Raw genomic sequence first — 26,585 nt, 5'->3', positions numbered from 1 at the left:
GATTGAACCCACAAAATTAGTGGATGAGGAAAATGCCATGTATGTAATATATCTGGAGTCCAGCAAAGCATTTGATACAGTGCCTCATAAAACGTTACTTAAAAAATGAATTGATATTGGCTTGTCAATGTCACATGGATTAAAAGCTAACAGAAGGATCATAAACAAAAGAGAATGCTAAACAGCAAAGTGTTGAATTGTGGGCAATAATGCAGAGGTGGGCACCAGCCCCAGCTTTATTTCATCTCTTTGCTGATGATCTGAATGGATCAAAGAAGTTTAGAAATGAAACCAAGAGAGAATTGGGGGAGGGAGTTTCAAATATCAATGAGCACAGAGGGAAAAACACGAAGGATTTTTGGCTAGAAATATGGACAGGTGATAATAAATATAAGTAGTTCATAATAAAATAGAAACAGAACTTCGGAAACAAGTTGTGGCAATGTAACTGGGTGAGAATGGACACCTTTTCTTCCCCAATCCCCAGAGCAATTTAGCACTTGAAAAAAGGTTTTGTTTTGATTTTTTTTAATTAAAAGGATGACTGAACAGATAAATACGTGAATGTTCATGCATTTCCTCCCCCACCAAAAACCCCCCAAACCAGATTGCATACTTGGAGGCGGTAGGAGAGTGACAGTTATACCACGGTTTGATTTGCTTTGGTGCATGTCTGTCGTTTTTATTGCTGGGCTCACCCAGAGCTTAGGGATGCTCTTTGTGTTTTCTTTAAATATTAAATCTGCCTTTTCTCTGATGTGACTATAGTGGTGTCCTTAAGCACCATTATTTTGTAAGCAAGTTCCATGTATGTCAAAGAGACTTACTTAAATATGAGTTCATGATTGGAGTGCAAGATTTAAAAACAAGGAACTCTCCCCCACCCCATGTGCATTGCATAAGTTATGACTACTGAGGCTCCCTCTTCCATGAACTGGTAATGATCTGTCAAGAAAGGAGGAGAGACTCCAACCAAAAGATCTACCAAAGCACAAATCTTGAGTAAATCAATACAAGAATGTCAGCACTTCAATATGGAGAAATGTTACTTTCATTTGTACAAAGGCTGGAGGTCAGAGAACCATTCACTGGTATTTTCATAAATAAGAACTTCATAAACAACCTGTAGCAAGACATGGTAAATATACACTAATAAATCAGATCCGTGAACTGAAGGTTAGAAGCAAAGGGTTAGGTCACTTGACATGATTTCCAGGCACAGGGTGGTTCCCAGAAGTGATGCTTGTAAATGGATACACAAGTTGTATAAAAACACCGTGTGCATTGGCTTTAGCTGCAGCATCACGAGCAGCTATCCTTTGCCCAATGAGTGGGGCAGAGCCTATAGCCACCCCAAGTTTCCAGTGGCCTATGTGGTCAGAGGCAATCTTACCCTTGGACTTTGGGTCCGAAGTCCAGGGCCTCTGTACTACCTGGGGGCCTGCAAATCCTCTTCAGTCTGTCCCAAGTGCTGTGGTCGCCGCACCGGGTGACTGAGTGTGGCCTCTGCTTTAGAGACAGAGTGGGGAAAGAGATATGTGGGATGGGAATATGCTAAGTTGCATGTTGAAATGTTTCTGCTAATGCATATTTGCATAAATATACTTGTTGTATATTCTTACATTCTTGTGAGTTCAGTTCCTGTTTGTGCCCTCAAGAAGCCACGTGTTAAAAATACTGTGTGTGTCATGGTGTGTGTGTGTTTGTGTGTGTAGGGGGATGATGCTTAACTTGCAGTTGTGGGAGGAGGCTCCAAAAAGCCTTTCGGGCCAGGCTCCAAAATTACCTAGGCACATCTCTGTATGTGGCTTCTGTAGCGCGGGTTAAGAAACCTGGGTGGCTGGTATGCTGTATAGTGCTAAGTGTGTCTGACTGGGATCAATGAGGTCTGGGTTCAAATTTGTACTCAATGACAGATGACCTTGGGCCGGTCACCGGGACTGACATTCTAACACTGCACACATGTGCCTAACAGTACCACATGTATAGTGCTAGCGTTGGCGCCTCTGAGACTTGAGTGCTTTTGTGCGACAATTTTCACTGCTTTCCCCGTGCTCTGGAAGTGCTGTTTGACAGTGTAAATGCATCCCTAGGGGTTGAGCAGCCCTCAGGGATGTATTCACACGTCACAGTGCTTCCAGAGCCCAGGGAGAGTGGTGAATATCACTGCACTCTTGTGCAGAAGTGTTCATGCTTCAGAAGTGCTTAGGCTAGCATTGCACAGTGCTGATGTTAGGAACAAGTGCACAGCATTAGTCAGGATGTCAGCTGCCATCTCTCAGCCTAACCTACATCACATGATGACTGTGAAGATAATAGAGGTATGTGGGGTGAGCCTTGCCACTCTGAGATGAATATTGCTCCCCCTTTGTCTGACAGGTTTTGCTCTTGTGGTCGTCTGGCAAGTTTCTCTCTTCAAAGTGCAGGGCACATAATATCTGGAAGCAGGGGCCAGTTCTTTCTTAGCTGATGCTTTTGAGTAATTTTCGAGGGACACAAGTTGCTTGGCCATCACGAGTGGAGTGAGCATATATTTTGTTCTTTGGCACAGTTGATTACAAATTAGCTGACAGTCCTAGAGTAGAAAGTCCCTCTCATGGGATGACTGGATAAGTTTGAGTTCCTATGCTACTTTGGTGGTGGTGGGGCAATCCTAAACTTGTTTACTTGGAAAACTGGGTAAGATTTATTTATTTATTTAGCATATTTATATGCCACCCAAGACTCATGTCTCTGGGCGGTTTGCAATAAAACAACACAGATTAAAACAAACATCAAAACAATTTTAAACCATGATGAATTCTATAAGTCTAATTAAAAGCCTGGATGAATAGATACATCTTAACAGCCCTTTTAAAAGCTGTCAGAGATGGGGAGGCTCTTACTTAAACAGGGATACACAAACCATTAGCACATAGCATTCCAATGGAGAAGGCCCGTCCCTTAGTAACCATCAGATGAGCTGGTGGGAACTGCAGCCGAATTCCAGGGCCTCCACACCCCTTAGAGGCTCCCAAATCCTTTTTAGTCCCGGGTGGTGTGGTCAAGTTAAAAATGTGTTAAAAATACTGGGTGGGTGGGGGGCTCCAAAAACCTTTAGGTCCAGGCTCCAAAATTACTTAGGTGCACATCTGCTCCTGATTCAATAGGCAGTGGGGCTCATAGCAGAGAAGGCATTCTCCCTGGGCCTAATTTCTATTTATTCTTAAGGTTTTGTTTTTTTTTTAATTTTTGTTTTTTTAAAAAAAGGATGTGCTATTTCCCCCACAAGCTAAGGCTTGAAGAAGTTTACACACACGAATAACTACAATAAACCTGTGCAGACATCATGTTGTACCTACAGATTTCTGTACATGTTTTCTGTGTGAATGACTATATGTGCGCTCATTTTAAAAGTGAACCTGGGTACGGGTCCTTTCAGTGGGGAAGGTAGGTATAGATAGGAAGTGTACTGATATATGTGTGTTGAATCTAGTGGGTGAATAGGGCTAACATGTCACACAAATTTAAAAGTCAATAATCGTAGGAGCGAAACCGACAAGGGGGGGGGCTGAAGCAGCAAATGAGTATGCAAATAGAATCGAAACTGTTGCCTTGACCGCTGCATAAACAAAAGGAGAGGCTCCCACATCTCCAAAACCGGAGCAGCGCCTTCCTGAGCTGCTGAGGCCCAGAATCGAGCCCATAAAACTCGCCTCGCCAGGCAAGTCAGGAAAGGCAGCCAGCCGGACGGCACGAGGCGTGGCGTGCGAGGGAGGACCCAGTGGAGAGGAAGTGACCCCCCTTCCCCTCCGAAGACCGGAAGTGATCTTCGGTACCGAGTCCGCCGAGCAGGAGAGGCCTAGGCGGCTGCTGTGCCGAGGTAAGGCCCGAGAGGCCGTCGCGGGGAGGGAGAGCAAGAGCGGCGGCGAAGGGAGAGCGCCGGGAGCGGAGCCTCGTGGAAGCCGAGGCCGAGCTGTGGGAAGGAAGGCGGGGCCTACGGACTCTGTTGTGGAGGCCGCTTGTATTATCGGGAAGCTAAAGGGAGGTGAAGGACATTTGTGACTGATTTCTAGGTAGGCGCCCGAGGGCCAGCGGCGGCTGGGCGGTGGCCGGCTTCGGGAGAGGGGAGGCCCGCACTGGGGCACATTGAGGGCGCGAAAGGGGGGAGCGGAGTGGACGGGGTGGGAAGAGGGAGGGAGGTGTGGCTCAGGCGGCCGCAGCAGCGGTGGGGGAGGATTTGATCTTGGTTAGGGAGAGATATCAGGGAAGATGCCTTTGGCTGGGATGGATGGAAGACTCTGGGGGTGCCTGGTCTTGGGTCAGTTAGCTTTGAACCTCTCCACTGTACCAATTGCTTAGCTCCTTTCTCTCCCCCTGATGCGTCTCATTTTGTTGGGACCATTATACAAATCAAAAAGCACAAAAAGGACTTTTCCGGTATATTCGGAGTAACAGAGGAAGACCAGTGGGCGTGCTGCTTGTAAGGATGGTCAAATGTTAACTCTTGTCGAAGGGCAGGGAAGAGAGCTGGTCTTGTGGTAGCAAGCATGACTTGTCCCCTTAACTAAGCAGGGTCTGCCCTAGTTGCATATGCAAGGGAAACTAGAAGTGTGAGCACTAAGATATTCCCCTTAGGGGATGGAGCCGCTCTGGGAAGAGCTGAAGGTTTTAAGTTCCCTTCCTGGAGGCATCTCCAAAATAGGGCTAAGAGAGAGAGATTCCTGCCTGCAACCTTGGAGAAGCTGCTGCCAGTCTGTGTAGCCGATACTGAGTGAGATGGACCTATGGTCTGTCTCAGTATATGGCAGCTTCCTATGTCCCTAGAAGACACAACTCCTATCTCTCTTTTCCCAAAAGGGAACTTGCATAACTTCACAAGAGTCGTATGAAGATGAAGGGTCAGGATTGTAGTTCAAGATTAAGGAGCTGGTCAGAAAATAGGGATCTCTATCATGTTTTCATGGCCAGGGTGAATGTACTAAAATAACTTGCGGTGTACTCTTGGAGCCTCTGTTTTGTCATATTTGAGAAATCCTGGAGAATGAATGTGGTGCTGCAAGACTGGAGATAGGCAAATGCCCCAATCTTCAGAGAAAAAAGGACGCAGAAAAGACAGATGAGTCAGTGTGGTTTGGGTACCATTACTTCTTATGATTAGGAAATGATGGTTTTGTTACTGTAGCCAAAAATCACATTTATCTTTTTTGCAGCTGCATTACACTACTGACTCATGTTCAGTGTGTGATAGACTACAATCCTGAGATCCATTTCACATATGCCAGTGATGTCACGTATCCCGCATCCAATTCCAATGCATTTGATACAGAAATCTGAATGTCTGTTGAATTTTATTTTGTTAGTGTTAGCCCTATTTGCCATTCTATCAAGACAATTTTAAACTGTATTCCTATCTTCTGAGTTATTCCTTCCAGTTTTTTGTCATCTGCCAGTTTGATGACAATTCCCTGCATCCCTTAATCTAAGTTATTGATCAAAATGTTTAAGAATACTGAGTCCAGGACAAAGCCCCACTCAGTTTGGTAAGGAACACTCTTTGAATACAGTTGTTGTGAATCCACCAGATGGTATAATCTACCCCATATTTGACCAGTTTGCTGACCAAAGTATCATAAACTTATACCAAAAGAGAAGATTAACCTGGCAGAACTTGTTCTTGACAAATCCATGCTGGCTTCTACTAATCACTGCATTGTTATGAAGAAGTATACAGATTGACTGCTTTATAATCTGCTCAAGTATCTTCCTGGTTCAGTTTTATTCTCAAACCTCATCTGGAGTATTGTGTCCAGTTCTGGGTGCCACACTTTAAAAAGTATTTAGATACATTGGATTTGAATGAGTACACGGGGCGGGCGGGGGACAATGAAGATGGTCAGGGGTCTGGAATACAATCCTATGAGGAAAGACTGAAGGAACTAGGTATGTTTCATCTGGATAAGAGAAGACTGCATGTGGATGTAACAGCACTCTCCAAATACTTAAAGGATTGTCACATAGAAGAGGGCAAAGGCTTTTTCTGTGATGCCCTAGATGGCAGGACTAGACCTGGAGGGTAGATTTTGGTAGAACATTAGAAGTAACTTCTTAATGGTAAGAGCAGTTCAACAGTGGAACCAATTACCAGGGGTAAGGGTGGGCTCAACCTTGCTGGAGGACTTGAAGCAGAGTTTAGATCTGGATTTCCTGCAACGAGCAGGGCGTTGGTGGACTAAGTGACCTACAAAGCCCTCTCCAACTCTGTGATAGTGGCAGAGAGAGTTTTCCAGGCTGCGGGAATGCCATGCAGGGCAGGATTGACATGATTTTATATATGTATTTATAGATTGTATGTTTATGTTTTATTATTTCTCTAAGAAGCTCCCAGTGGCACACATTCCCTGCTTTTATTCTACAGCAACCCTGTAAGGTGGGTTAGACTAGCTGAAAGGCAATGAGTTATGTCAGAAATTTATTGTTGTGGATTAGATCCAGAGGACTCCTTGGAAAAAGTGGCACAATGCTTTGAAGATGTAGTTGTTATACACTTGGCAGCCAAAGCCATGCTGTTGCTTTGTTTATTCTAGGATGAGTTGAACAGTGCTTTGCTTTTCTCAGAGTTGTTTTGGGGCTCATTTTTCTAGCCTAAATGAGGCGGTGGTGATGGGAGTATAACTGACAAAGAACTACTTAGTGCCTTAGCTGGAAACTTACCGGTTGGGTTGGGGGCAAGCACCATTTTTGGCACACACAAAGCCATTTTCAGTAGATAAACATTGGGTAGGCTGAAGATAGGTGTGGTGGATTTGTGATGGTGCTGGCTTGATGGCTGTTTCTAATCGTATACTTGTATCTGGCAGACATTGCCCATGGATGAGCTGGTGCATGATTTGGCCTCAGCTCTGGAGCAGACATCTGAACAAAACAAACTGGATGAGCTGTGGGAAGAAATGACTCTGAGCCCAAGGCAGCAGCGGCGACAGCTTCGCAAGAGACGAGGCCGCAAGCGGCGTTCGGACCTCACACATCAAGCAGAGCATGCTTGCTGCTACAGTGGGGCCTCTGAATCCAGCCTGGATGAAGCTGTGGAGGACTGTCGGGAAGTGCTGACTGCCAACTTCAGTGACTCTGATGACATGGTCGTAGCCAAACGCCATCCAGCACTCAGTGCAACTCTCAGGAGTAAGCAGCACTCATGGCATGAGTCGGACTCATTCACTGAGAATGCTCCCTGTCGACCATTGAGGCGTCGTAGAAAAGTTAAGCGTGTGACATCAGAGGTGGCTGCTAGTCTTCAGCAAAAGCTTAGAGTGTCAGAATGGAGTTACGAGAAGGGTTGCAGGTTCAAGTCTGCTAAGAAGCAGCGTCTGTCCCGTTGGAAGGAGAATGCTCCCTGGACATCGTCCAACCGGGGACTGTGTGAGTCAGCAGAGACCAGGACCTTTCTCAGCAAAGGAGTAAGGAATGAGAGGATGGAGTGTGAAGCCGATGAACAGAAGCAGGGTTCTGATGAAAACATGTCAGAATGGTGAGATTTCTAGGCCTTTTCTGTTTCAAGCTCTATTTAACATTTTCCTTTGCAGCTGCTTCCAAGTGCCTGGTGGTTGGTAGCTCTTTTAGGTAGGGATGTGCCCGGAACTGTTCCTGAGGCGGCGGGGATGTTCCCTTAAGGGTGAGGGGAGGGTGCACTTACCCCTCCCGCCGCATTCCCCCCCCCCCCCCCCGCCGCGGCAGCGTACCTCTCTGCCGCCCCGTTGCCGTCCTCAGCCGGAAGTACCAGGCGCGTGCGTGCCCGTCAAGTGCATGTGTGTGCCCATCTGCTATGCATGCACACGCATGCAACAGGTGCACACGGACCTAGTACTTCCGGCCAAGGATGGCAGCGGGGTGGCAGGGAGGTATGCTGCCACCTCGAGGGGCTTTGATACAACGGAGCGCCAGCGGGGGAAATGTGGCGGGAGGGGTAAGTGCACCCTCCCCCACCCTTAAGGGAACACTCCCGCCCCCTCCGAAAGCCAAAACAGCCCCGGTGGCTGAAACGTTTCGGAGGCCTCTGTAATGGCCTCTGAAATGTTTCGAGCACATCCTTACCTTTAAGTTGGTGCTGCTGCTTCTTTAGTGGTCCAGTTTTCTGATTGATGTAGTTAGTCTTTGTGTAACTGAGTGATGTAACTTCTTAGACAGCATTCTGTCTATTGTCAGCCACTCTTTGTTGAAAACTTGTTCATGACATTAGTTTTTGCAGGAAACATATGGAGTGAGTGAGTGTGTGAATTCCAAGGGTTGTTAGAAACAGCAAAAGAAAACACTGTTGTTTAGTTATCAGTCAAATCTGATTACTATTACTCTGCATCCTTTGTATTATATTGTCTTGTGTATTCTGTAAACCATGCAAGTGTAGATGACCCCCCGCCTTTTTTACCATCTAGTATTTTTCTAGATGCTTAAGGGGGAAAAGTGATAAAAGAAAGGTGACGTTGCCAGGAGATTGCTGCTTTTACGTTGATAAATATCAGTCATATTTAGTTGATAGTAATATTAGAGTTATGATTATTGCAGAAGTAGTAGAGTTGCCATATGGTGGTATAATATGTTTTGCATATAGTTCCACAGACACTTGCTCTAGACAAGTGCATGTAGTTGCATGGGTACTTGCTATAGACTAGAGCTGTTCAGCTTCGGCCCTCCAGTTGTTTTTGGACTACAGCTCCCAGCATCCCCAACCACAGGGGCTAATAGTCAGGAAAGAAGGGGGGAGTTGGCCAACTTTTGCAGGAGGACAAAAGTTGAGTAGCCCTGCTATAGACAATATTGAAGTTACTGGTCTTTGAAAGGCACAATAGGTTATATCCAAAGCATAACTTCTAGAGGTGTGAAATGTGTGAGTAAACTTGCCATGGCTTAGACTGAAGCAAAAATCAACTATTTTAGCTCTTTTAGAAGGGAGATTTTTTCAGCCTTTAAAGCTCTACATAGCATTTGGCCTGGGATGCCTGAAGGAACCTCTGTGAATCCCATCTTCTGCATTAATATCTCCTGACGAGTTTCTTCTATGTGTATTCCTGCTCCAACACTGTGTATGGGGGCGGGTGGAGGGGGGAATGCTTGACTTACAAGCAGAAGGTTGCCGGTTCAAATCCCCACTGGTACTATATCGAGAAGCAGCGATATAGGAAGGTGCTGAAAGGCATCATCTCATACTGTATGGGAGGAGGCAATGGTAAACCCCTCCTATATTCTACCAAAGAAAAACACAGGGGCACACTTTACTTTTATGTGTATTCAAACACTGAAAAGTTTTGGCAGCCAGATCTAGAGCCTACTTGCTTGTGGTACGCTGGTTGTAAAACTCCAGGCTTGAGAAGGTTCACTTGGTCTTTTTTTTAGCTGGCATTTTGAAGGCAGGTGAAGATGTTGTTTCAGAGGCAGTTTGGCTGAATTTTAATTTACATTTTGAGCAACAGAAATGATGGATTTAATGGTTGCAAGGCAAGAATTAACTTGCCGTGTTTTGGATTTGATAGATATTTGATTGTAGTTATAAACTGCTCAAGTTATACTATTAAGTGGTCTGTATACCTAATACCTAAATAAATTATTTAAAAATATCATCCTGAGTGCAGAATAGGATGGTGAGCCATTGGACGTGGGAATGGTTTGAACAGGTAGCAGTATTCATATGGCTTGTAGGTTGTGCCCAGCTGTGGGAAAGCTTCTGACAGAACTGTGTATGAGGATTGCAGTCTTGCTAGTATTCCATTGAATCTTGTTTCTTCGATGGGTTTTTAAAATGAGTGGTGTTAAATAAGTTCTCTGGAATCAAAATTAGTGGCTCAAAGCATATGGACTAGGATTAAACATATTCCTGGTGTAGGTAAGAATTTAGTATCCTTTCCCCTTCTGGTCTTATTTCAATATTTATGAAAAACTTTATAGTAATTAATTTTGGTCTATCTGTTCACCTGGTTTCACCATCCCTGCATCCTATCAAGACACACATTTTATCTTTTCCCTTCTCCTACATAAGTTGCATTCGCCCCCTTTATTTCTTTCCCAGTTTCTGTATAGGAAACTGCTGGGAAGACAGATACTTTCAATGCTTTCCTGATCCCGAGGAGTCAAGTTGTTGCTGCATAAACATTGAGTGGGGAGGTGGGATGGGGACTGAGTAGTAAAGATACATACATACCTACCCCCACACACCTGACCTTCATGTTTCGCATTTTCTGCACCAGGTATGATAGGGGATAAGGATAAGCTTTGCATTTTGGCACACAACTTTTGTGGAAATCGTTTCGCTCGCTTGACCAAACTGAAGCCATTTTGCTAGCTCAGTGCAGGAACTTTTTAAGCAGAAATGCTATGTAATTAGAAAACAGGCAGGCAGGTAGGAAATGGTGAGCTTGCAGTTTGGCTTGAAATAGATTTTGGGAAAAGGTTCCTAGAAATTTGAATAATCCTTAGCAGACAGTGACGGGAACTGCACTTTGCAAATCCCTGTCTAAGAGCATTCTTATCATGCAAGGTAAATATGGATTGTCACTGGTAACTTCCTGGTTGTAATATACACGTGTAACCCTCCAGCTAACTGATTGAAATGTTTGAGCAAACTAAGACAAATAATGTAATTTCCTCTTTTGACAAGATAAGACTGTGTTCTGTACTTTACAAGGGGTCTTTGGGAATCTGGTCAGTTCTGTGACCTGCACAGACTCTCTCTGACTCATTTTCAGCTGAAACTGTCTTTGTATTAAAATCAATCTACTTGGATTTCCAAACATAGCGTGAAGACCATGTTTTCTTCCACACCTTTGATACTTCTAGGAAAAGTTTAGTTGAGGCTAGAACTCTTCTTACCAGTGCTCATCTTAGTTCCTTTGAGTCTCAATGCAAAAGTGGGCTTCAGCGTTTTTTAAATGTTGAAATAGGAATTTCCAACTTATTTGAAGACTGTACAGTATAAAGTGTACACATTTACTGGATTGGTTGGACTACTTTTCATTAGTTAGACGTACCTCAGCAGCAAAATTAAGTAGCTTGTACTTAGGTTAGATATTGGGTGCTAACAGGCTAACGTGTGGGTAAATATTTTGTTCTCCCTCAGTTTATTCACTATATTTAGCTCAGTATATAATTTCAATATTAATTCATAAATACTCAGTTTCTGGAATTCATTGCTGATCCATTTTTTTTTTAAAATTGGTTTGTAGCCAGGGTGGATTTGATTTAAATCACGATTTAAATCACGATTTAAATCACTAGCAGGGTGGATAAAAATAAAAAAAATCCTATTTAAATCAAAAAAATCCGATTTAAATAAAAAATCTGATTTAAATTAAAAAAATCGGATTTTTTTGATTTAAATCAGATTTTTTTGATTTTTATCCACCCTGCTAGTGATTTAAATCATGATTTAAATCAGTTTGATTTAAATCAAATCCACCCTGTTTGTAGCTTAGGTTTGAAAAATAGACAGGATTCTTTCTGCAGAGTACCTGGGCAGCATTATCCCTGCCCTAAACACAGTTCTATCCTCTATAAACTCACGAATTGACACACAAGTTGTGATCTCTCTCTCTCTCTCTCTCTGCAGAGTTGATAAGAATCAGTAACTTAAAATATCAGATTTTAAAAAATTAAATCTGATTTTAACTAAAAAAAACACCCCAATTCGTAAAAAATAACCTAGGTCAAAGATATCATCATGAATATTAATCATAACTTCTAATTATATTGTATGAATATGTTAATAGCATCATATGGGAATGAGAGATAACAGACCTGATCAATCCTATTCTTCAGGTGATGTATATGCAGTGCATGTGTGTGTATGTACACACACACACACACACACACACACACACACACACACACACACACAGTCAAGCCCTCCCCCCCCCCCCTTTCTCTGTAAGAGTTAAAAGACAAAGAAGGTCAATAAATGAATGCAGGCCTGCTCAACATTGGCCCCCCAGCTGTTTTTGGATTACAACTCCCATAATCTCCAACAACAGTGGCCAATAGTCAAGGGATTATGGAGCTGTAGGCCAACATCTACAGGAGGGCCAAAGTTGAGCAGCCTTGGAATAGAGGAGGAGGGATGGATTAGATCTGAGCAAAGAGGAGGAGTCTGGATATATATGTAAGAGGGAAGAGGAATAGAAAGTTGAAATGAAAGTGAGCAGAACATATTGATACAGTCTGGAGGAACCTTTTTGAAAGTGTATCCTCCATTACAGAAGAGAAACCCCTATCATGGCACCAGGCCATAAAAGATACCACCACATGTGGGAATGTATTAATGAAGTTCCTATACCTATGGGTAAGACAGCCATACATACGAAAGTTCAACAAAGAAATGCAAAGCCTGGTTGCCTGAATGAAACAGCATTATGAGAAGTGTATACCTTCTAAAAATGAAACCTACATCTATCTCTGACAACAAGAATGTACTTTTACTAGAAAATGATGATTGAATAGAATCTTCTTGACTAATGATTTAAATAATTAAAATCAAGTCCTTCTGTGAAGCAATTTAAATCATGATTTAAATCTGTTTTATTTAAATCAAATCAGCCTTGCTGCTATGTTTGCTCACTTAACCCACCTGTGCTTGGGACAAGCACTTCACTGATCTGATTGGAATTAAAAAACAAAAACACCCCCCTCGCCATGGGATGGATTTAATCATACCTCGATTGACACTATGGTAAGGATTATTAAGTGGTATCCAGATGTGGAGTATAGCACTGCTGGTGAAAGCCCTGGAAGATTGGTGCTTATGCAAGGGGATGCTGTTCTGCAGATCTGGATGCCACCCATTGTTTATAATATAGTGGTACAGGGTTACAGGGATAGTATCTAGGGATTCTTGATGTTGATTCCTGTAATACCTTGCTTCTGTGCTTCCCCGCTGGCTCCAACTCAAAATGTTCTGAAGATATGAATTTTTAAAAAGCAACACTGAATAGTTAACATCTGCTTCCCTTACCTGCTGCAGGAAAATAAAGTTGCTACTGTATTGTGGCGTGAAGGAGATTTTTCACCATGGGCATATCTAGATCCCTAGTACTTGGCTTCACTTTCTGCCCGTTCACATTAATTAGGCTCAGATCTTTAAAAAATCAATTTCCTCTCACCGCACACAGTGGGATGGTGGGGGTGGAAACTGGTCACTTGACCTATTTTTTTGGTAGGATAATACTTGGAATATGGAGTGGCGTAGGTGCGGGGGAAAGTTTTACATATTTTAAAAACATGGTGCATTTAGTATAGAACTCTCCTACATATTTGGGTTCAGTTTTGACTCCTTTTACAAGAGGAGAGCTGGCCTGTGGTAGCAACTTTGAATTGTCCTCTTTTCTAAGCAGTGTCTACCCTGGTTTGTATTTGAATGGGAGACTGTATGTGAGCACTGTATGATATTGTATTTCACTTAGGAGATGGGACCACTCTGGGAAGAGCACTTGCATGCATAAAGTTCCAAGTTCCCTCCCTGGCATCTCCAGATAGGGCCGAGAGAGACTCTTGCCTGCAACCTTGGAAAAGTCGCTGCCAGTTTGTGCAGACAATACTGAGCTAGGTGGACCAATGGTCTGACTCGGTAGAAGGCATCTTCCTATGTTCCTAAACATGCAGGAGGGTTACATATTAAAGGGATAAAACTTGTTTTGGAAAGACACTTGAAGGCTTAGTGAGCACTCTTTTGTAAGAATACATGGTTAGAGAAAACATAGCCGGACTAAAACCTTGAAGGTTTTTGGAGTTTTTTGTAATAGCAGTTGTGTCTTGGGGTGAAACTGAATGGGAGAACGGGTGGTATTGATCTTTCATTAGTTTAAGCTTTGTGTTGTCTAAAACCTCTCTGTATGTGGTGCTGACAAAGACATATTATGGACAGTGTAAACATACTTTTATTATGGCCAACCAAACTTCATGGGAACAGTAAAACTATATCTTGATGAGAAGTCCAGCTCCTATGGACTTTTGGTAATTGCTGCTTGTATATGAACTCTCTCTCTCCACCTTTTTTTTTTTTTTTTTTTGACTCGGTGAGGTTGATTCCAACCAAAATGCAATGGTTAATTCCCCAGTTAGACATCTTCCACAGCTTGCTGAATACTAGGTTATCAGGCCACCCACTTGTTTCCCTCTTTGTAACTCACTTCTTTTCTCTTTTGATGGGGAGTGTATTTGGTGATAGCCTGAAGTGGCAGTCAAGAGCCTGGTTGAGCTGACGTATTAGAGGTTGCATTCCAGGAATGGGGGGGGGGGGACACCCACCTCTAGAAGGCAAATGACAGAGACAGAGTGTTGCGCCTCCCCCTCCTACTTCATCTCAGCCTGACCTTCTGCACCCCCTCTGTGCCTCTTGTTTTCTTATTTTTTATAGAAAATCAATATCCTTTCTGACACAAACAATAGCTCAGGAGCAGGACTAAATGGGGGAGAGCTGAGATCTGTCTATCACCTCTCACTTTAACTCTTCCAAACTATTTAATTATAGGCATGCTTTGCTCCAGGTGTTTGCAACAGTGCAATTGCTAAATGAGGGCCATTTTAACCAAAGATTGGGTGATCAATAACACTCTATAGCAGTAGCTTGTTGGATCAATAGCATTCATTATTTTGTGGTTAAGGTAAGTAGCCTCCATTGTAAGTGGAGGTCATTAATCAGTGCTTACTGGACTGCAAGGCCTGCCTTAAAGGAGATTGCACTTCCCCATATGCATGCAGTATACAGAAACTGGGGCTTTTTTGCATGAACCCCTGGGCTGGTACTGATTGGAGAAGGTTGGCTATAGGTTGGAGACCTATAATCATGATGGGCTTTTCTGTGGTTCATTAGTTTAGGTTTGTTCCACCACCCTGTCTAGGGGAATTGGGGTAGGTATTAGTACTTCCCAAAGGCAAAACCCTATATAAACATTAAAAGAAATACATGATAGCAGCCCTTGACTATTTTCCTTGGGATCTAGGAGCTAGACAATGGAAACTTGACACAATTATTGGATGGACATTGTGGAGGGGTGGGTAAATAGACTTTTCTTTTTCCTTTTCAGTGTTCTCTCTAACAGGGATTCCCAGATGTTAACTACAACTCCCATAATCCCCAAGCAAAAGCTATTGTAGCTGGGGATTCTGGGAGTTGTAGTCAACAACATCTGGGAATCCCTGTTAGAGGGAACACTCATCCCCTTTACAAGTAACATACTTAGAACAGAAACTCTATAAGGGTATTCATACATGCAGCCTAACCCAGGCGAGGACAGCCCAGCCTGGGTTAGGCTGCAGGTGTGAAGCGCTGGGAGCAAGGTCACTCCCAGTGCTGCCCCCACACCAAGCCCCACTTTTAAACCTAGCGTTTAGCTAAGTTTAAGTGAACCTGTGGCTCGCTCCGCCTCGGCCAGCGATCATCTGGGTGGTCACCTCTGGGTTAAAACGGCTGCCCCCTGCCGGCCCACCACCGTTTCCGGCAGTGAGCTGGGGGGAAGGCATGGCCGTGCTGAGTGTGGCAGCTTGTCTGAGAGCAGCCACTGCACTTGTGCCCCCGGGGCACCCTGGGATGTTGGAGGGAGAAGTCACCCAACTCCCAGTGTGTCCCTCTGCAGCATCACTGCTCATGTGGGTGCGTGGTGTGGTGGAGGGGCAGGCGACAGCTGCTTGTCTGTCGGGGAAGGGAGGTGAGATCCTGCCTTCTCTGTACCCTCCCCGCCACCCTGTGAGGTCGTGTGAAATACCTCCTCCTCTCTGATATCCTAGTCTAAGTGCCATGGTTCCCTGGCATCTGGGATTTGTCAAACCTTGCTTGATAGCCATCCTAACCCTGGCTCCTGACATCCAGCATCATTGCAAGCTGTGCTTTTTCTGAGACTCTGCAGATGCCCTTTGTAACAACACACAGTGGTGTGCAGTTGGTATAAAGCAGTATATCTCTCACTCTTGTGCACAATATCATGTTTGCATTCCTGAGCATAGTTCAGAAAGGAGACTTCAGATTCTGACAGTGTAAACTTGAGGTGGATATGGCCACATGATGGAGAAGGTTGTTGATAATGGGACTTGCAGCAACTTCAGTATGAAAGCTGCAAGAGACAGCAAAGGGCAGTTAATATAGTTAGAGAGCACTACACTTATAACTTGGGATATGCTCAGTTTATGTTCTTCTGAAGCCCAGATGTATCTAGTATTTGCAGGTTTGCCACATTTTAACAGACAAAGCAAAATCCTTTTGAGCAGGGGTAGGCAACCTTTGCTCTTCAGCTATGTGGAACTACAACTCCCATCATCGTCAGCCGTAATTTATTGTGCCTGGGGATGATGGGAATTTTAGTTCAACAACAGCTGGAGTGTAGAGCCAAGGTTGCCATCATCTGCTTTAGAGTCTGTGTATTAGATAAGGAGACTTTTTTCATGTTTTGGAAGCAAAAGCAGAAGAAGTTCCGTGACTGGTTAACAGGTTAAACAATGATTAGCTCTAACAAAAAGGGAATTGGCTTGATCAATAGGTATTGTCTGTCTTGTCCAATAGGAGGATTGGGGAGTTCATGTTTCTCAGGAATCCCAATGTGTTCATTGAATTTCCTCCCCAGGGAGACTTGTTTGATACCCACATTGTTACCCTTCAGTACCAAGGGAAGGCCTTTTTATACTCCCAGGCTCCTAAAGTATTGAGTTTTCACCTTTTAACTGCTCCTTTTAATTGCTGTATAGTTGTGTGGTTTTGTATATTTGAATTGTCAGAGGTTTTTTTGCTCTATTTGTTTTGTTGTGTTTTTTAACACTAACCTTAAAAACATCATTGAAGATTAATTACATAAAACCCCCATCTTTATTCACCCCATTTCTGCATTCCCTGATATAGTGAGCCTAGTTTCTCTGCTCTTGGGCTACAAGTCTGCAGAATTCTGAACCACAGGGAAAGATAGTGGGTGGCAAGGCCTGCCAGAATGGCCCTTTGAGACAGCCGAGGAATGTATATGACTTCAGTAGCCTGCAAAAGGTCTGCATAATTTTTGAAGGAATTCTGTTTATACAAATTTCCAGTGGTATCCCTTTTAATCCACATTGTCCTCTAACTGCTTCATGACTATTCTATAGTACTGGTTTTCTGAAGTTTTCTAGAAATGCGAAGGAGAAATAAGAGGTGCTAAAAAGGCAAAGTACTGTAGCTGAAGTTCCGTTTTTTTGCTATTCTGTCTGATCAGGTTAGTCATTTGTGGGATGAAATATTAAAAAGAGGAAGTGGTGGTGGTGGTGGTGGGGAGAACTTGCACAACTACCCTGTCCTAATAATCTCATGCAGTTTTTATCCTCCACTGATGACCAGGTGAGTAACTATTTAGAAACTTGTTTGGGGGGATTTGAACCTTCCCACCAGTGGTCCCTCTGTTTTTTTTCATCTCTGTGCGGAATGAGTTTTGTTTCGAGTGGCAGTATCATGGCAATGTATGCACATGTGCATTCAGAATGGGGCCTTCCTAATTCAACCTGAGTGGGATCTAATATTAACTGAGCAGACATCAGAAAACTTGTGAGCTCACGCACGTTCTCACGCCTTGGAGGGAACAGTGCTTTCCACATCCAATCTCTACCTTCCTTTATCTACTACACCTCTCTGACTCCCTTGTATTGCTTACAGGGGAGAGGAGCCCCCCTTAAAAAAACAACACCACCCCAAAGAACTGTATGACGGTGGAACAAAGCATAAAAGCAGGGGAAATGATTGTTAGAGGATCAGCAGGGTACTGATAGTATTGGGAATATCTATGGTCTATCCAGGGGAGATCTGAAATATTATTCTGAAAACAAAATGAGCTTGTGTTGCAGTGAAATCAATAGTCAGAGAACGCTTTACAAACACCTAATAACACGTTTGTTTGAAAATTCCTATCAATTGGATTATGATGTCTGAAACACACTATCGCTATTGAGAGTGACAAAGCGGCAAAGGTTGTGAAATCCTCTGTTGTCTTTTCACATAAAAAGTCTCATGTCATCATCACTCATTTCTCCTTGCAGACACCCAATGAGTTGTGTTCATTTTCTTCGTACCCTAATTATCCTCAAACAGATTGTCAGCATTACTCAGAGAGAAAACACTTGCATTCTCTACAATTACTTTACTTTAAACGCATCTCTATTTGCTCAGTGTTTTGTGGTTCTACAGTGACAAATATCTGCAGAACTGCTGTTCTCCACTCAATGTGATATAAACAAATTGTAATATTATGAAAAGTGACGTGCTTCTTCTGTGAATTTCTGGTTTGTTCTTCTGTTTGTAGTGCCCCCACCCCAATCCCATTGCTGTATAGACTTAGAATTGTAATCTCAAAATCATGCCTCCATGTACATATTTGGAATTTATAACAGATATTTGGAAACAGGTTCTGCAGCCAGTTTACAAATATACATATATCTTGTTTTTGAGTTAATCTTCAGCATTCAAGAGAGGACCATTTCTCTATAGAATTGCAGTGATCTGTATTTGGCACTTCCTTATGTGCTAAAGAATTGTATGCTAGATGCTATTTTTTCATATATGACCCCCCCCCCCACCAAAGGAAAGGTATGGTGACAATAGGTCATTCTATTACCTTTAGTTAACCCAAGTGGAGCACTGTTGTTTGCTTTTCATCTTGCCTTATCATTCACAGCAAAGGAATATCTGCAACTGCATCAAGCCTGTATCTTTCCTGAATTCCATTTTTAAGAAGACAGTATATAGTAAAAAGCTTATTTTTCTTCACTTTGACCTGTGATATTCATCTGATTTGGTAGGCCACCTCAGTGCTGCTCATTCAAGTCTTGTGACATCCCACATCAGGGTCAGTTAGGTCGTAGAGGTGAATAAAGCAGTGTTATTATTGTGTGTTGTATGGAAAATGCTTGTGAATCCTCTTTGTAGGTGAAGGATTTTAGGAAAATTCAAACTCTGCAAATGACCGCGTGTTTAATTCTATCTATTCTCTTTCCTAGTGAAACCAGCAGTGTGTGCAGCAGCAGTGACACTGGCCTTTTCACCAATGATGAAGGCCGTCAAGGTAATCAAAGGCTTGCTCCTATCCTTATTTAATTTTATGCTTAAAATTAAGCAAAGAAAAATAACCAAAGGTAAAGGCAGGTACAGTAGAATCAGATTCAATGTGGTAAGGCTGACAATCACAGATAGAAAAAGTTGTATTTTTACTGAAGAACTGAAATGTATTAAAGATACAGAACTCAATGGAGAAGTGTGTGTTTGTTAAATACTGTTCAGATCCAGGGGATCAGCTGTTGCTCTTTTACAGTGAGGCTATTGCAGTTCCTTGAGATAGCTAAAAACTGGAACCCAAGTTTAAAACCCAACTGATACAGGCAGCAGATAAAAAGACGATAACAGCTCTTTAAAAAAAGGTCTTCACATGTTTTTTAAAAACTCTGAGGGGGAGCCCAGCAACACAGTGCTACTAAACATATTAGCACCACTATTTCTAGCAAAGCGGCTATACAGTAATGTAACAAATTAGATGTTGTGTTTATGCCCACAGAAGTGAAGGACAAATTCAAACACCTTGAAACATAAACATTTAGTCTTGATGTAATAATGGTAGAAAGTTGTCTGCTTCTTAGGTACATGAATTAACAGGGTGAATCCTTTATTCTTGAAAGGAATACAGCTTTTTATCCTGTTATAACTGAGAGGTAACAAAAAGTTAGTGTTCAAACTACATTGATTTGAGTGTGCAAAAGGAATGGCAGTAGAGTATGTTGGGGTGTTTAAGCAGCTTTTTGCTTTTCTTTTAGGAGATGATGAGCAGAGTGATTGGTTCTATGAGGGAGAATGTGTCTCGGGGTTCACGGTTCCCAACCTCTTGCCCAAGTGGGGACCTGACCATCAGTCTGACATGGAACGAATGGACTCCAGCCATGACAAAATCTCAGACCCAACATTCCTTCTGCCCTCTCGGCCTGCTACAAGAGGTAAAGTTCTTGTGGATGTATTATGGATTGTTGACATAGTTTAAAAGTTAGGTAAATGTTGCTTAAATCTTAGTGGATTTATAGTAATGGGCTTAGTGGGATTTGGGGTGTTGTTGTAATATTGAAGCAAAGTATGCCACTGCTGCTTGACACATATCAGAAACAAATATTAATTTTGCTGAGGATGTCCATGGGCTGAAGAGGTGGTATTCTGTATTGCCTGTGTTAGCTCATCGAGTCAGTGTCAACTTCTGGCAACCACAGAGCCCTGTGATTTTTCTTTGATAGAATACAGGAGAGGTTTACCATTGTCTCCTCCCACACAGTATGAGATAATACCTTTCAGCAGTTTCCTATATTGCTGCTGCCCGATATAGGTGTTTCCCATAGTCTGGGGAACGTACCAGTGGGGATTCGAACCGGCAACGTCATGCTTGCTAGGCAAGTTAGTGTCACTTGGACTTATTCATATCCCCTGTGTTTCAGTTCATACAATGTAAGGTTACTGCTTGCTGCACATACGTATATAAAGTCATCAAAGACTTTGAGTAGCCACAAGAAAGAAGACATGCCTGAAGATACAAATACATAAACCTAGCTTATACTGAGCCCATCATTGGTTTTTAGAGCTCAAGGGTCATTCCCAGCTATGCCCTGGAAATGCTAGAGATCGAACTTGGGACCTTCTGTATGCAAAGCTTGTATTCTACCACTGAGCTGCAGCTCATCCTTTGTAACCTTCAGTGACTTCTTGTCTTGTGGATGCATAAAGCCTTGGATTTATTTTTTTTTTAAGTTGGGCCAGTTGTATCCTTGTGCTGAGAGAAAAAACTACATGAGAGTGCATAGGCAAACTTGAAAATCAAAAATCTAGAGCCTTGGCTCCATATTCTAGATTATTTCGTTGTTTTACCTTTGCTCACTGTTCTCCTGGCTTCAGTGTTCTTCTTATTTTCAGGTTTCCATGCTCGTTTAAACCGCCTTCCCAGTGTTGCTGCTCGCTGCCTCAGGAAGGGCCGTAGGAGGCTGGTTGGCAAGGTATTACTTTTCAGAGGATGGCAGAATATAATGACTGGTCCAGAACTGTGGGAGACCTGCCTGCTGCTGAAAGCAGACCATGCAGCTAACTTAGATTTATGTAGTAGCTCATGGAGAAATGCTTTGCCTATTTGAAAGATGTCACAGTAAAGCAATTTCTTTAAAAAGGGCTTCAGTGGAGAAAGTTGTAAGATGGTGCTAAGAAAAGGAGGCTGGCTGAATGTAGAAACACAGTATGGAAGAGGTAGTGAGATGTCAGCCTACCGTACTTGTAGAGAGGAGAAACAAAGTGCTTCCTGAGATGAAGGGAAAGTGTGTGTGTGTGTGTGTGTGTGTGTGTGTGTGTGTGTGTGTGTGAAAAATGTCTTGTATATCACCTCCTCCAAAGACTCTAGGTGGTGAACAGTAACAATAGCAATAATATATATATATTTTTAATTAAAGGGCAAAGCCTGGCAAAAAAGTTAGAGGGCTGAAAAAAATCTGTGGGGTAAGGGTGTTCCAAAGAAGAGGGGCGGCCACAGAGAAGGCCCTCCTACAGGCCCAGGCACCATGCACTACATCAGGGTCCGGGACACTAAGGAGGGCCAACTGAGAAGACGTCACAGGACGGGATAGAACTGGCCGAGAAAGGCGATCCTGGAGATATACAGGTGCTATGGCCATAAGGGTTTTGTAGGTGAGAATCAGCGCTTTGAATTGGACCTGGAAGTGAACAGGCAACCAGTGCAGCAACCATAAAAGAGGTGTAACACTCTCAAATATATGGCCACCCATAAGGAGGTGGGCCGCTGCATTCTGGAGTAGTTGAAGCTTCTGAATCATTTTCAAAGGCAACCCTAGCTAGAGTATGTTATCAGCTAAGATAGAGGACATAGGTTTTTGTAGAATTTAGTAAGGGAATCAGCAATGCCATGGATTGCCTCTGAGACAGGACTTTCTACATCCCAGTATTTAGATTAGCTGTAAACTGTATCAGGAGACTGTTATGTATAAGGCTGCCGTCTAGAAAGTACACTAAATTGTGGTTTTGTAAGTACTTGGGAGAAGCTTCTATAAAAATACTAGTTTACTTATAGCTTCTAGTACATCATATGTAGGCACAAAGACAGACAAAGCTTAAGACATCAAAACATGGCATTGATTACACAGGACATTTCATAAAAGATAGTTTCAAGGAGCTTTGTACTTACTTGCAAGCTGTAAAGTAAGAAAGAGTCACATGAGGAAGCCCAAAGGGAACTTGTCATCCATCTAAATTTTCACTTTTTTTCTGGACTGAAATTCCTCATGACTGTATAAAGCCATTACTTAGTGAAAGGATGTCAGCCTTCCTTTCCTCTCTTACTTGTCATGTACAGTTTACTTAATGCTTACTTGATCCATTATTACTTTAACGCTAATTTATAATCAACCTCTTTCATAAATCCTTACTTTTAAGAAGGATTAAACATAAGTTTGCAGGAGCAAAGCTAGGTCCTAAAAATACTCCGTGAAACACACATGAGTTTCAGGAATAGTTCTAGGTAAAAAGGTTAAAGGTAGTTGTCATCTCTAGGCCTACCTGAATCAAAGTAAGGAAGAGTGGGGTAATTTTATTTCAGTATCAGTGACAGCAGTTGGGCCCTTGTCAAAATATATTTGGCTGTCAACAGTAGGGCTTCTGTCCCTCTTAAGAGTTCTGCATCATAAACATTTTTTGCCACATTTTCTGTCCTTTTGTGGCATGAGTTCAACATCCTCTGCCTCTTAAGCAGGAAGGGAATGAGTAGGAAAGGAATGTAGAAGTGTGCTGTGGGAAGCTGAACATGTCAAGCTACTTGCTGATACACACTTCCTTAAAAAAGAAAGAACCCTATCCAGATGAAAATGGACAGCTCCCTTTATTTTGGGAGTCGTACCTGCCTACACGCCTCTTCTTTTGCTAAGCTAAAGACAGTTGAAGTAGAACTTCTGTTATTGTGAATGTGGTGCCTTGGGCAGGGCCCATCGGTCCATTGGTAAAGGCCTAGGGCCCTCTGCTTTTTGGAGGTGCCTCTAATGAACTAAAATGAGAAGAATAATATTTACTTGTTTAATTAATCTTCATCACCTTAAAGGGATCTTTGTCATTTGCAGTGGAGGTCACTGCTCCCCCTCCCCCATTTTCCTCTAAATTGTAATAATAAATAATGAGTTTCATTCAAAGCTCCCCGCCAGCGAGCTGCTAATTACCCAAAGTACGGCTTGTAATTTACACAGTAATAAACCGTAAATTTAAACATTACGGCACTTTAAGTTAATAATTTCTCTGCTGTAACAAATAGCCTACCTTCACCCCTGCTGCTGCTTCCATGTAAGCTTTGCATGTGTTGGTGTTCAGCAGTCCTGGGCATGAGCCACCTATGTTGATGGTAAGGATGTGCCTAAAGCGCATTTTGAGCACTTTGAGGGAAATTAAAAAGGGAACTTTAAGAAAGCTGAGAGCAGGTGCTCACCTTCTCTCCGCCGCCCCTTCCAGCTTTCTGCTGGGGTGACGTGTAACCCAAAAGGCCCTGTGTGATGTCAGCATGCACGTGGCACTCTTTGGGACACACACCACTCCAGCTGGAAGGGGTCGTGGAGAGCAGGTAAGCACCTGCTCTCAACTTTCTTAAAGTTCCCTTTTTAATTTCCCTCAAAGTGCTTGAACTATGCTTCGAACCGTGCTTCAGGTACATCCCTAGTTGTCGGTCAGATCCTTTTATTAGTCTTATGGCAAATTGCTCTATGATGGCAAGCAACCTTAATATAGCCTGCATATGAGGCATACAGCCACGTACATAATAGCACAATGAGCTGACTTTGTAGAAGCTGTTTATTTTCTAGGAATATGGCATAATCTCCTCTGTTTTAGTTGCCTTTACTTTTACTGCTTATTCATGTGAAACACCAACTATGTAATTTCTGGGTTGACAGAAACTGTTGAGAATAGTGTAGGGAAATAGCTGCAGATTGCTTGGGGGATGATTGATTAACTGTGGGTTATGTCACAGGATTGCATTCAGGAGCTGATCTGGGTATTCCACCACTCTTCAATCTAGACCAGAGTTAATTTTTTATACATGCAACAGTAGGCTGACCAAGTTTCATATGATACCCCACCTGAGGGTAGCAGCTACAACCCTATCATATATTTAACTCCAGATAATTATGTTATTAACACAGGCAGGAGATGAATTGACAAGCATGCAGATTGTTTCTTAAAATATATTAAAAGCTAAGCAGTGCAGAAATTAAGTGAATCGAAACTATTGTGATTTTAAGCCTGAGCATTTGAATAACCCAGAGCAAATCAGTCAATACCAGGAAATGAGTATGGACCCGCAACAAAATGATGCAGTATATCCCTGGTGTGCATGTGTTACCTGAGCCCATCAGAAGGGAGTTGGAGTTATGACTTTCTTGAGGGAATATTCTTCAAGCTGATACATTTTCCTGCTCTTTTTGTTCTAGACCTTCTTACCACTGAGTTCCATTGGCTCCGGCTAGCTGGTAACCTGTCAAGCCCACTGAGTCCATGAACATTCTGTTACATTGGGGCAGTTTGGGGGTGGTGTGGGCCCTCTTAGTTGTTGTTTTTTCCTTTAGATTTTTGTGAAATGGATGTATCTGTTGGTTACCACGAGTCTGCCAGTACTTCCCTTACACCCAGTGCTCTGCTTTTGTTGTCCTAAGGATGATAGCATTTCCAGCTCTTTTGGAAATAAATATAAAATATTTCTGGTTTCTCTGAATAGAACACATTCAAGAATATAAGCAAATGAAAGAAACAAAAACGTTCTTGGTAATATACTGTTTTAGCTTGAACACTGTAGGCTAAAGAATAGAGATCATTAAAGCATTTCTAGGAAGACAATTGACTTTTTTGGGACAGAGAGCAAACCAGCTTCTAATCATATCTCTTACTAATGGTATCCAAGCCTGAGACACAAAAGTAGTCCAGGGCAAATTGCCTTTTTGAACGAAACAAAGAAACTTCAGGTTTAGGGTAGAAATGATGGCAGACCATAGGACCTACTACTGAAATACTTTTGACTACATTTCTGCTTGCAACAGAGTCTTAATTCCAATTTTATTGGAATCCCCCAAATTCTAGCATTACAGGTGAAACTAGAAAAATTAGAATATCGTGCAAAAGTTCATTAATTTCAGTAATGCAAATTAAAAGGTGAAACTGATATATGAGATAGACGCATTACATGCAAAGCGAGATAAGTCAAGCCTTAATTTGTTATAATTGTGATGGTCATGGCGTACAGCTCATGAGAACCCCAAATCCACAATCCCAGAAAATTAGAATATTGTGAAAAGGTTCAACAGTCTAGGCTCCAGGTGTCCCACTCCAATCAGCTAATCAATCCATAACACCTGCAAAGGGTTGCTGAGCCTTTAAATGGTCTCTCAGTCTGGTTCATTAGGAATCACAATCATGGGAAAGACTGCTGACTTGACAGTTGTGCAGAAAACCATCATTGACACCCTCCATAAGGAGGGAAAGCCTCAAAAGTTAATTGCAAAAGAAGTTGGATGTTCCCAAAGTGCTGTATCAAAGCACATCAGTAGAAAGTTATGTGGAAGGGAAAAGTGTGGAAGAAAAAGGTACACAAGCAGCAGGGATGACCGCAGCCTGGAGAGGATTGTCAGGAAAAGGCCATTCAAAAGTGTTGGGGACTTTCACAAGGAGTGGACTGAGGCTGGAGTTAGTGCATCAAGAGCCACCACACACAGACGGATCCTGGACATGGGCTTCAAATGTCGTATTCCTCTTGTCAAGCCGCTCCTGAACAACAAACAACGTCAGAAGCGTCTTATCTGGGCTCAAGAAAAAAAGAACTGGTCTGCTGCTCAGTGGTCCAAAGTCCTCTTTTCTGATGAGAGCAACTTTTGCATCTCATTTGGAAACCAAGGACCCAGAGTCTGGAGGAAGAATGGAGAGGCACACAATGCAAGATGCTTGAAGTCCAGTGTGAAGTTTCCACAGTCTGTGTTGATTTGGGGAGCCATGTCATCTGCTGGAGTTGGTCCACTGTGCTTCATTAAGTCCAGGGTCAACGCAGCCGTCTATCAGGAGATTTTGGAGCACTTCATGCTTCCTTCTGCAGACGAGCTGTATGGGGATGCTGACTTCTTTTTCCAGCAGGACTTGGCACCTGCCCACACTGCCAAAAGTACCAAAACCTGGTTCAGTGACCATGGGATTACTGTGCTTGATTGGCCAGCAAACTCGCCTGACCTGAACCCCATAGAGAATCTATGGGGCATTGCCAAGAGAAGGATGAGAGACATGAGACCAAACAATGCAGAAGAGCTGAAGGCCGCTATTGAAGCATCCTGGTCTTCCATAACACCTCATCAGTGCCACAGGCTGATAGCATCCATGCCACGCCGCATTGAGGCAGTAATTGCTGCAAAAGGGGCCCAAACCAAGTACTGAATACATATGCATGCTTATACTTTTCAGAGGTCTGATATGGTTCTATTTACAATCCTTGTTTTATTGGTTTCATGTAATATTCTAATTTTCTGGGATTGTGGATTTGGGGTTCTCATGAGCTGTACGCCATGATCATCACAATTATAACAAG

At 42.8% G+C, this 26,585-nt stretch overlaps 1 protein-coding gene across 7 annotated transcripts in view; it reads left to right on the top strand.

The window, feature by feature from the left end:
* The first annotated feature begins 3,619 nt into the window (after positions 1-3,619).
* GPATCH2L (G-patch domain containing 2 like) overlaps positions 3,620-26,585 on the top strand; it is a 55,515-nt gene continuing 32,549 nt past the window's right edge. The window contains exons 1-5 of one of the 7 annotated variants that reach the window (XM_053281547.1): positions 3,620-3,862; positions 6,840-7,507; positions 18,958-19,022; positions 19,765-19,941; positions 20,900-20,979. In XM_053281547.1, coding sequence (XP_053137522.1) covers positions 6,849-7,507; positions 18,958-19,022; positions 19,765-19,941; positions 20,900-20,979 — 981 coding nt within the window. In that variant the 5' untranslated portion in view covers positions 3,620-3,862; positions 6,840-6,848. The other 6 variants (XM_053281509.1, XM_053281491.1, XM_053281518.1 and 3 more) reach the window with 6 other exon arrangements.

The sequence above is a fragment of the Hemicordylus capensis genome, chromosome 1 (genome assembly GCF_027244095.1).
Source record: "Hemicordylus capensis ecotype Gifberg chromosome 1, rHemCap1.1.pri, whole genome shotgun sequence".
NCBI classification, from domain to species: Eukaryota; Metazoa; Chordata; class Lepidosauria; order Squamata; family Cordylidae; genus Hemicordylus; species Hemicordylus capensis.
The sequence above is the reverse complement of the archived record's forward strand: the minus strand, read 5'-3'. Positions and strand labels throughout refer to the sequence as shown.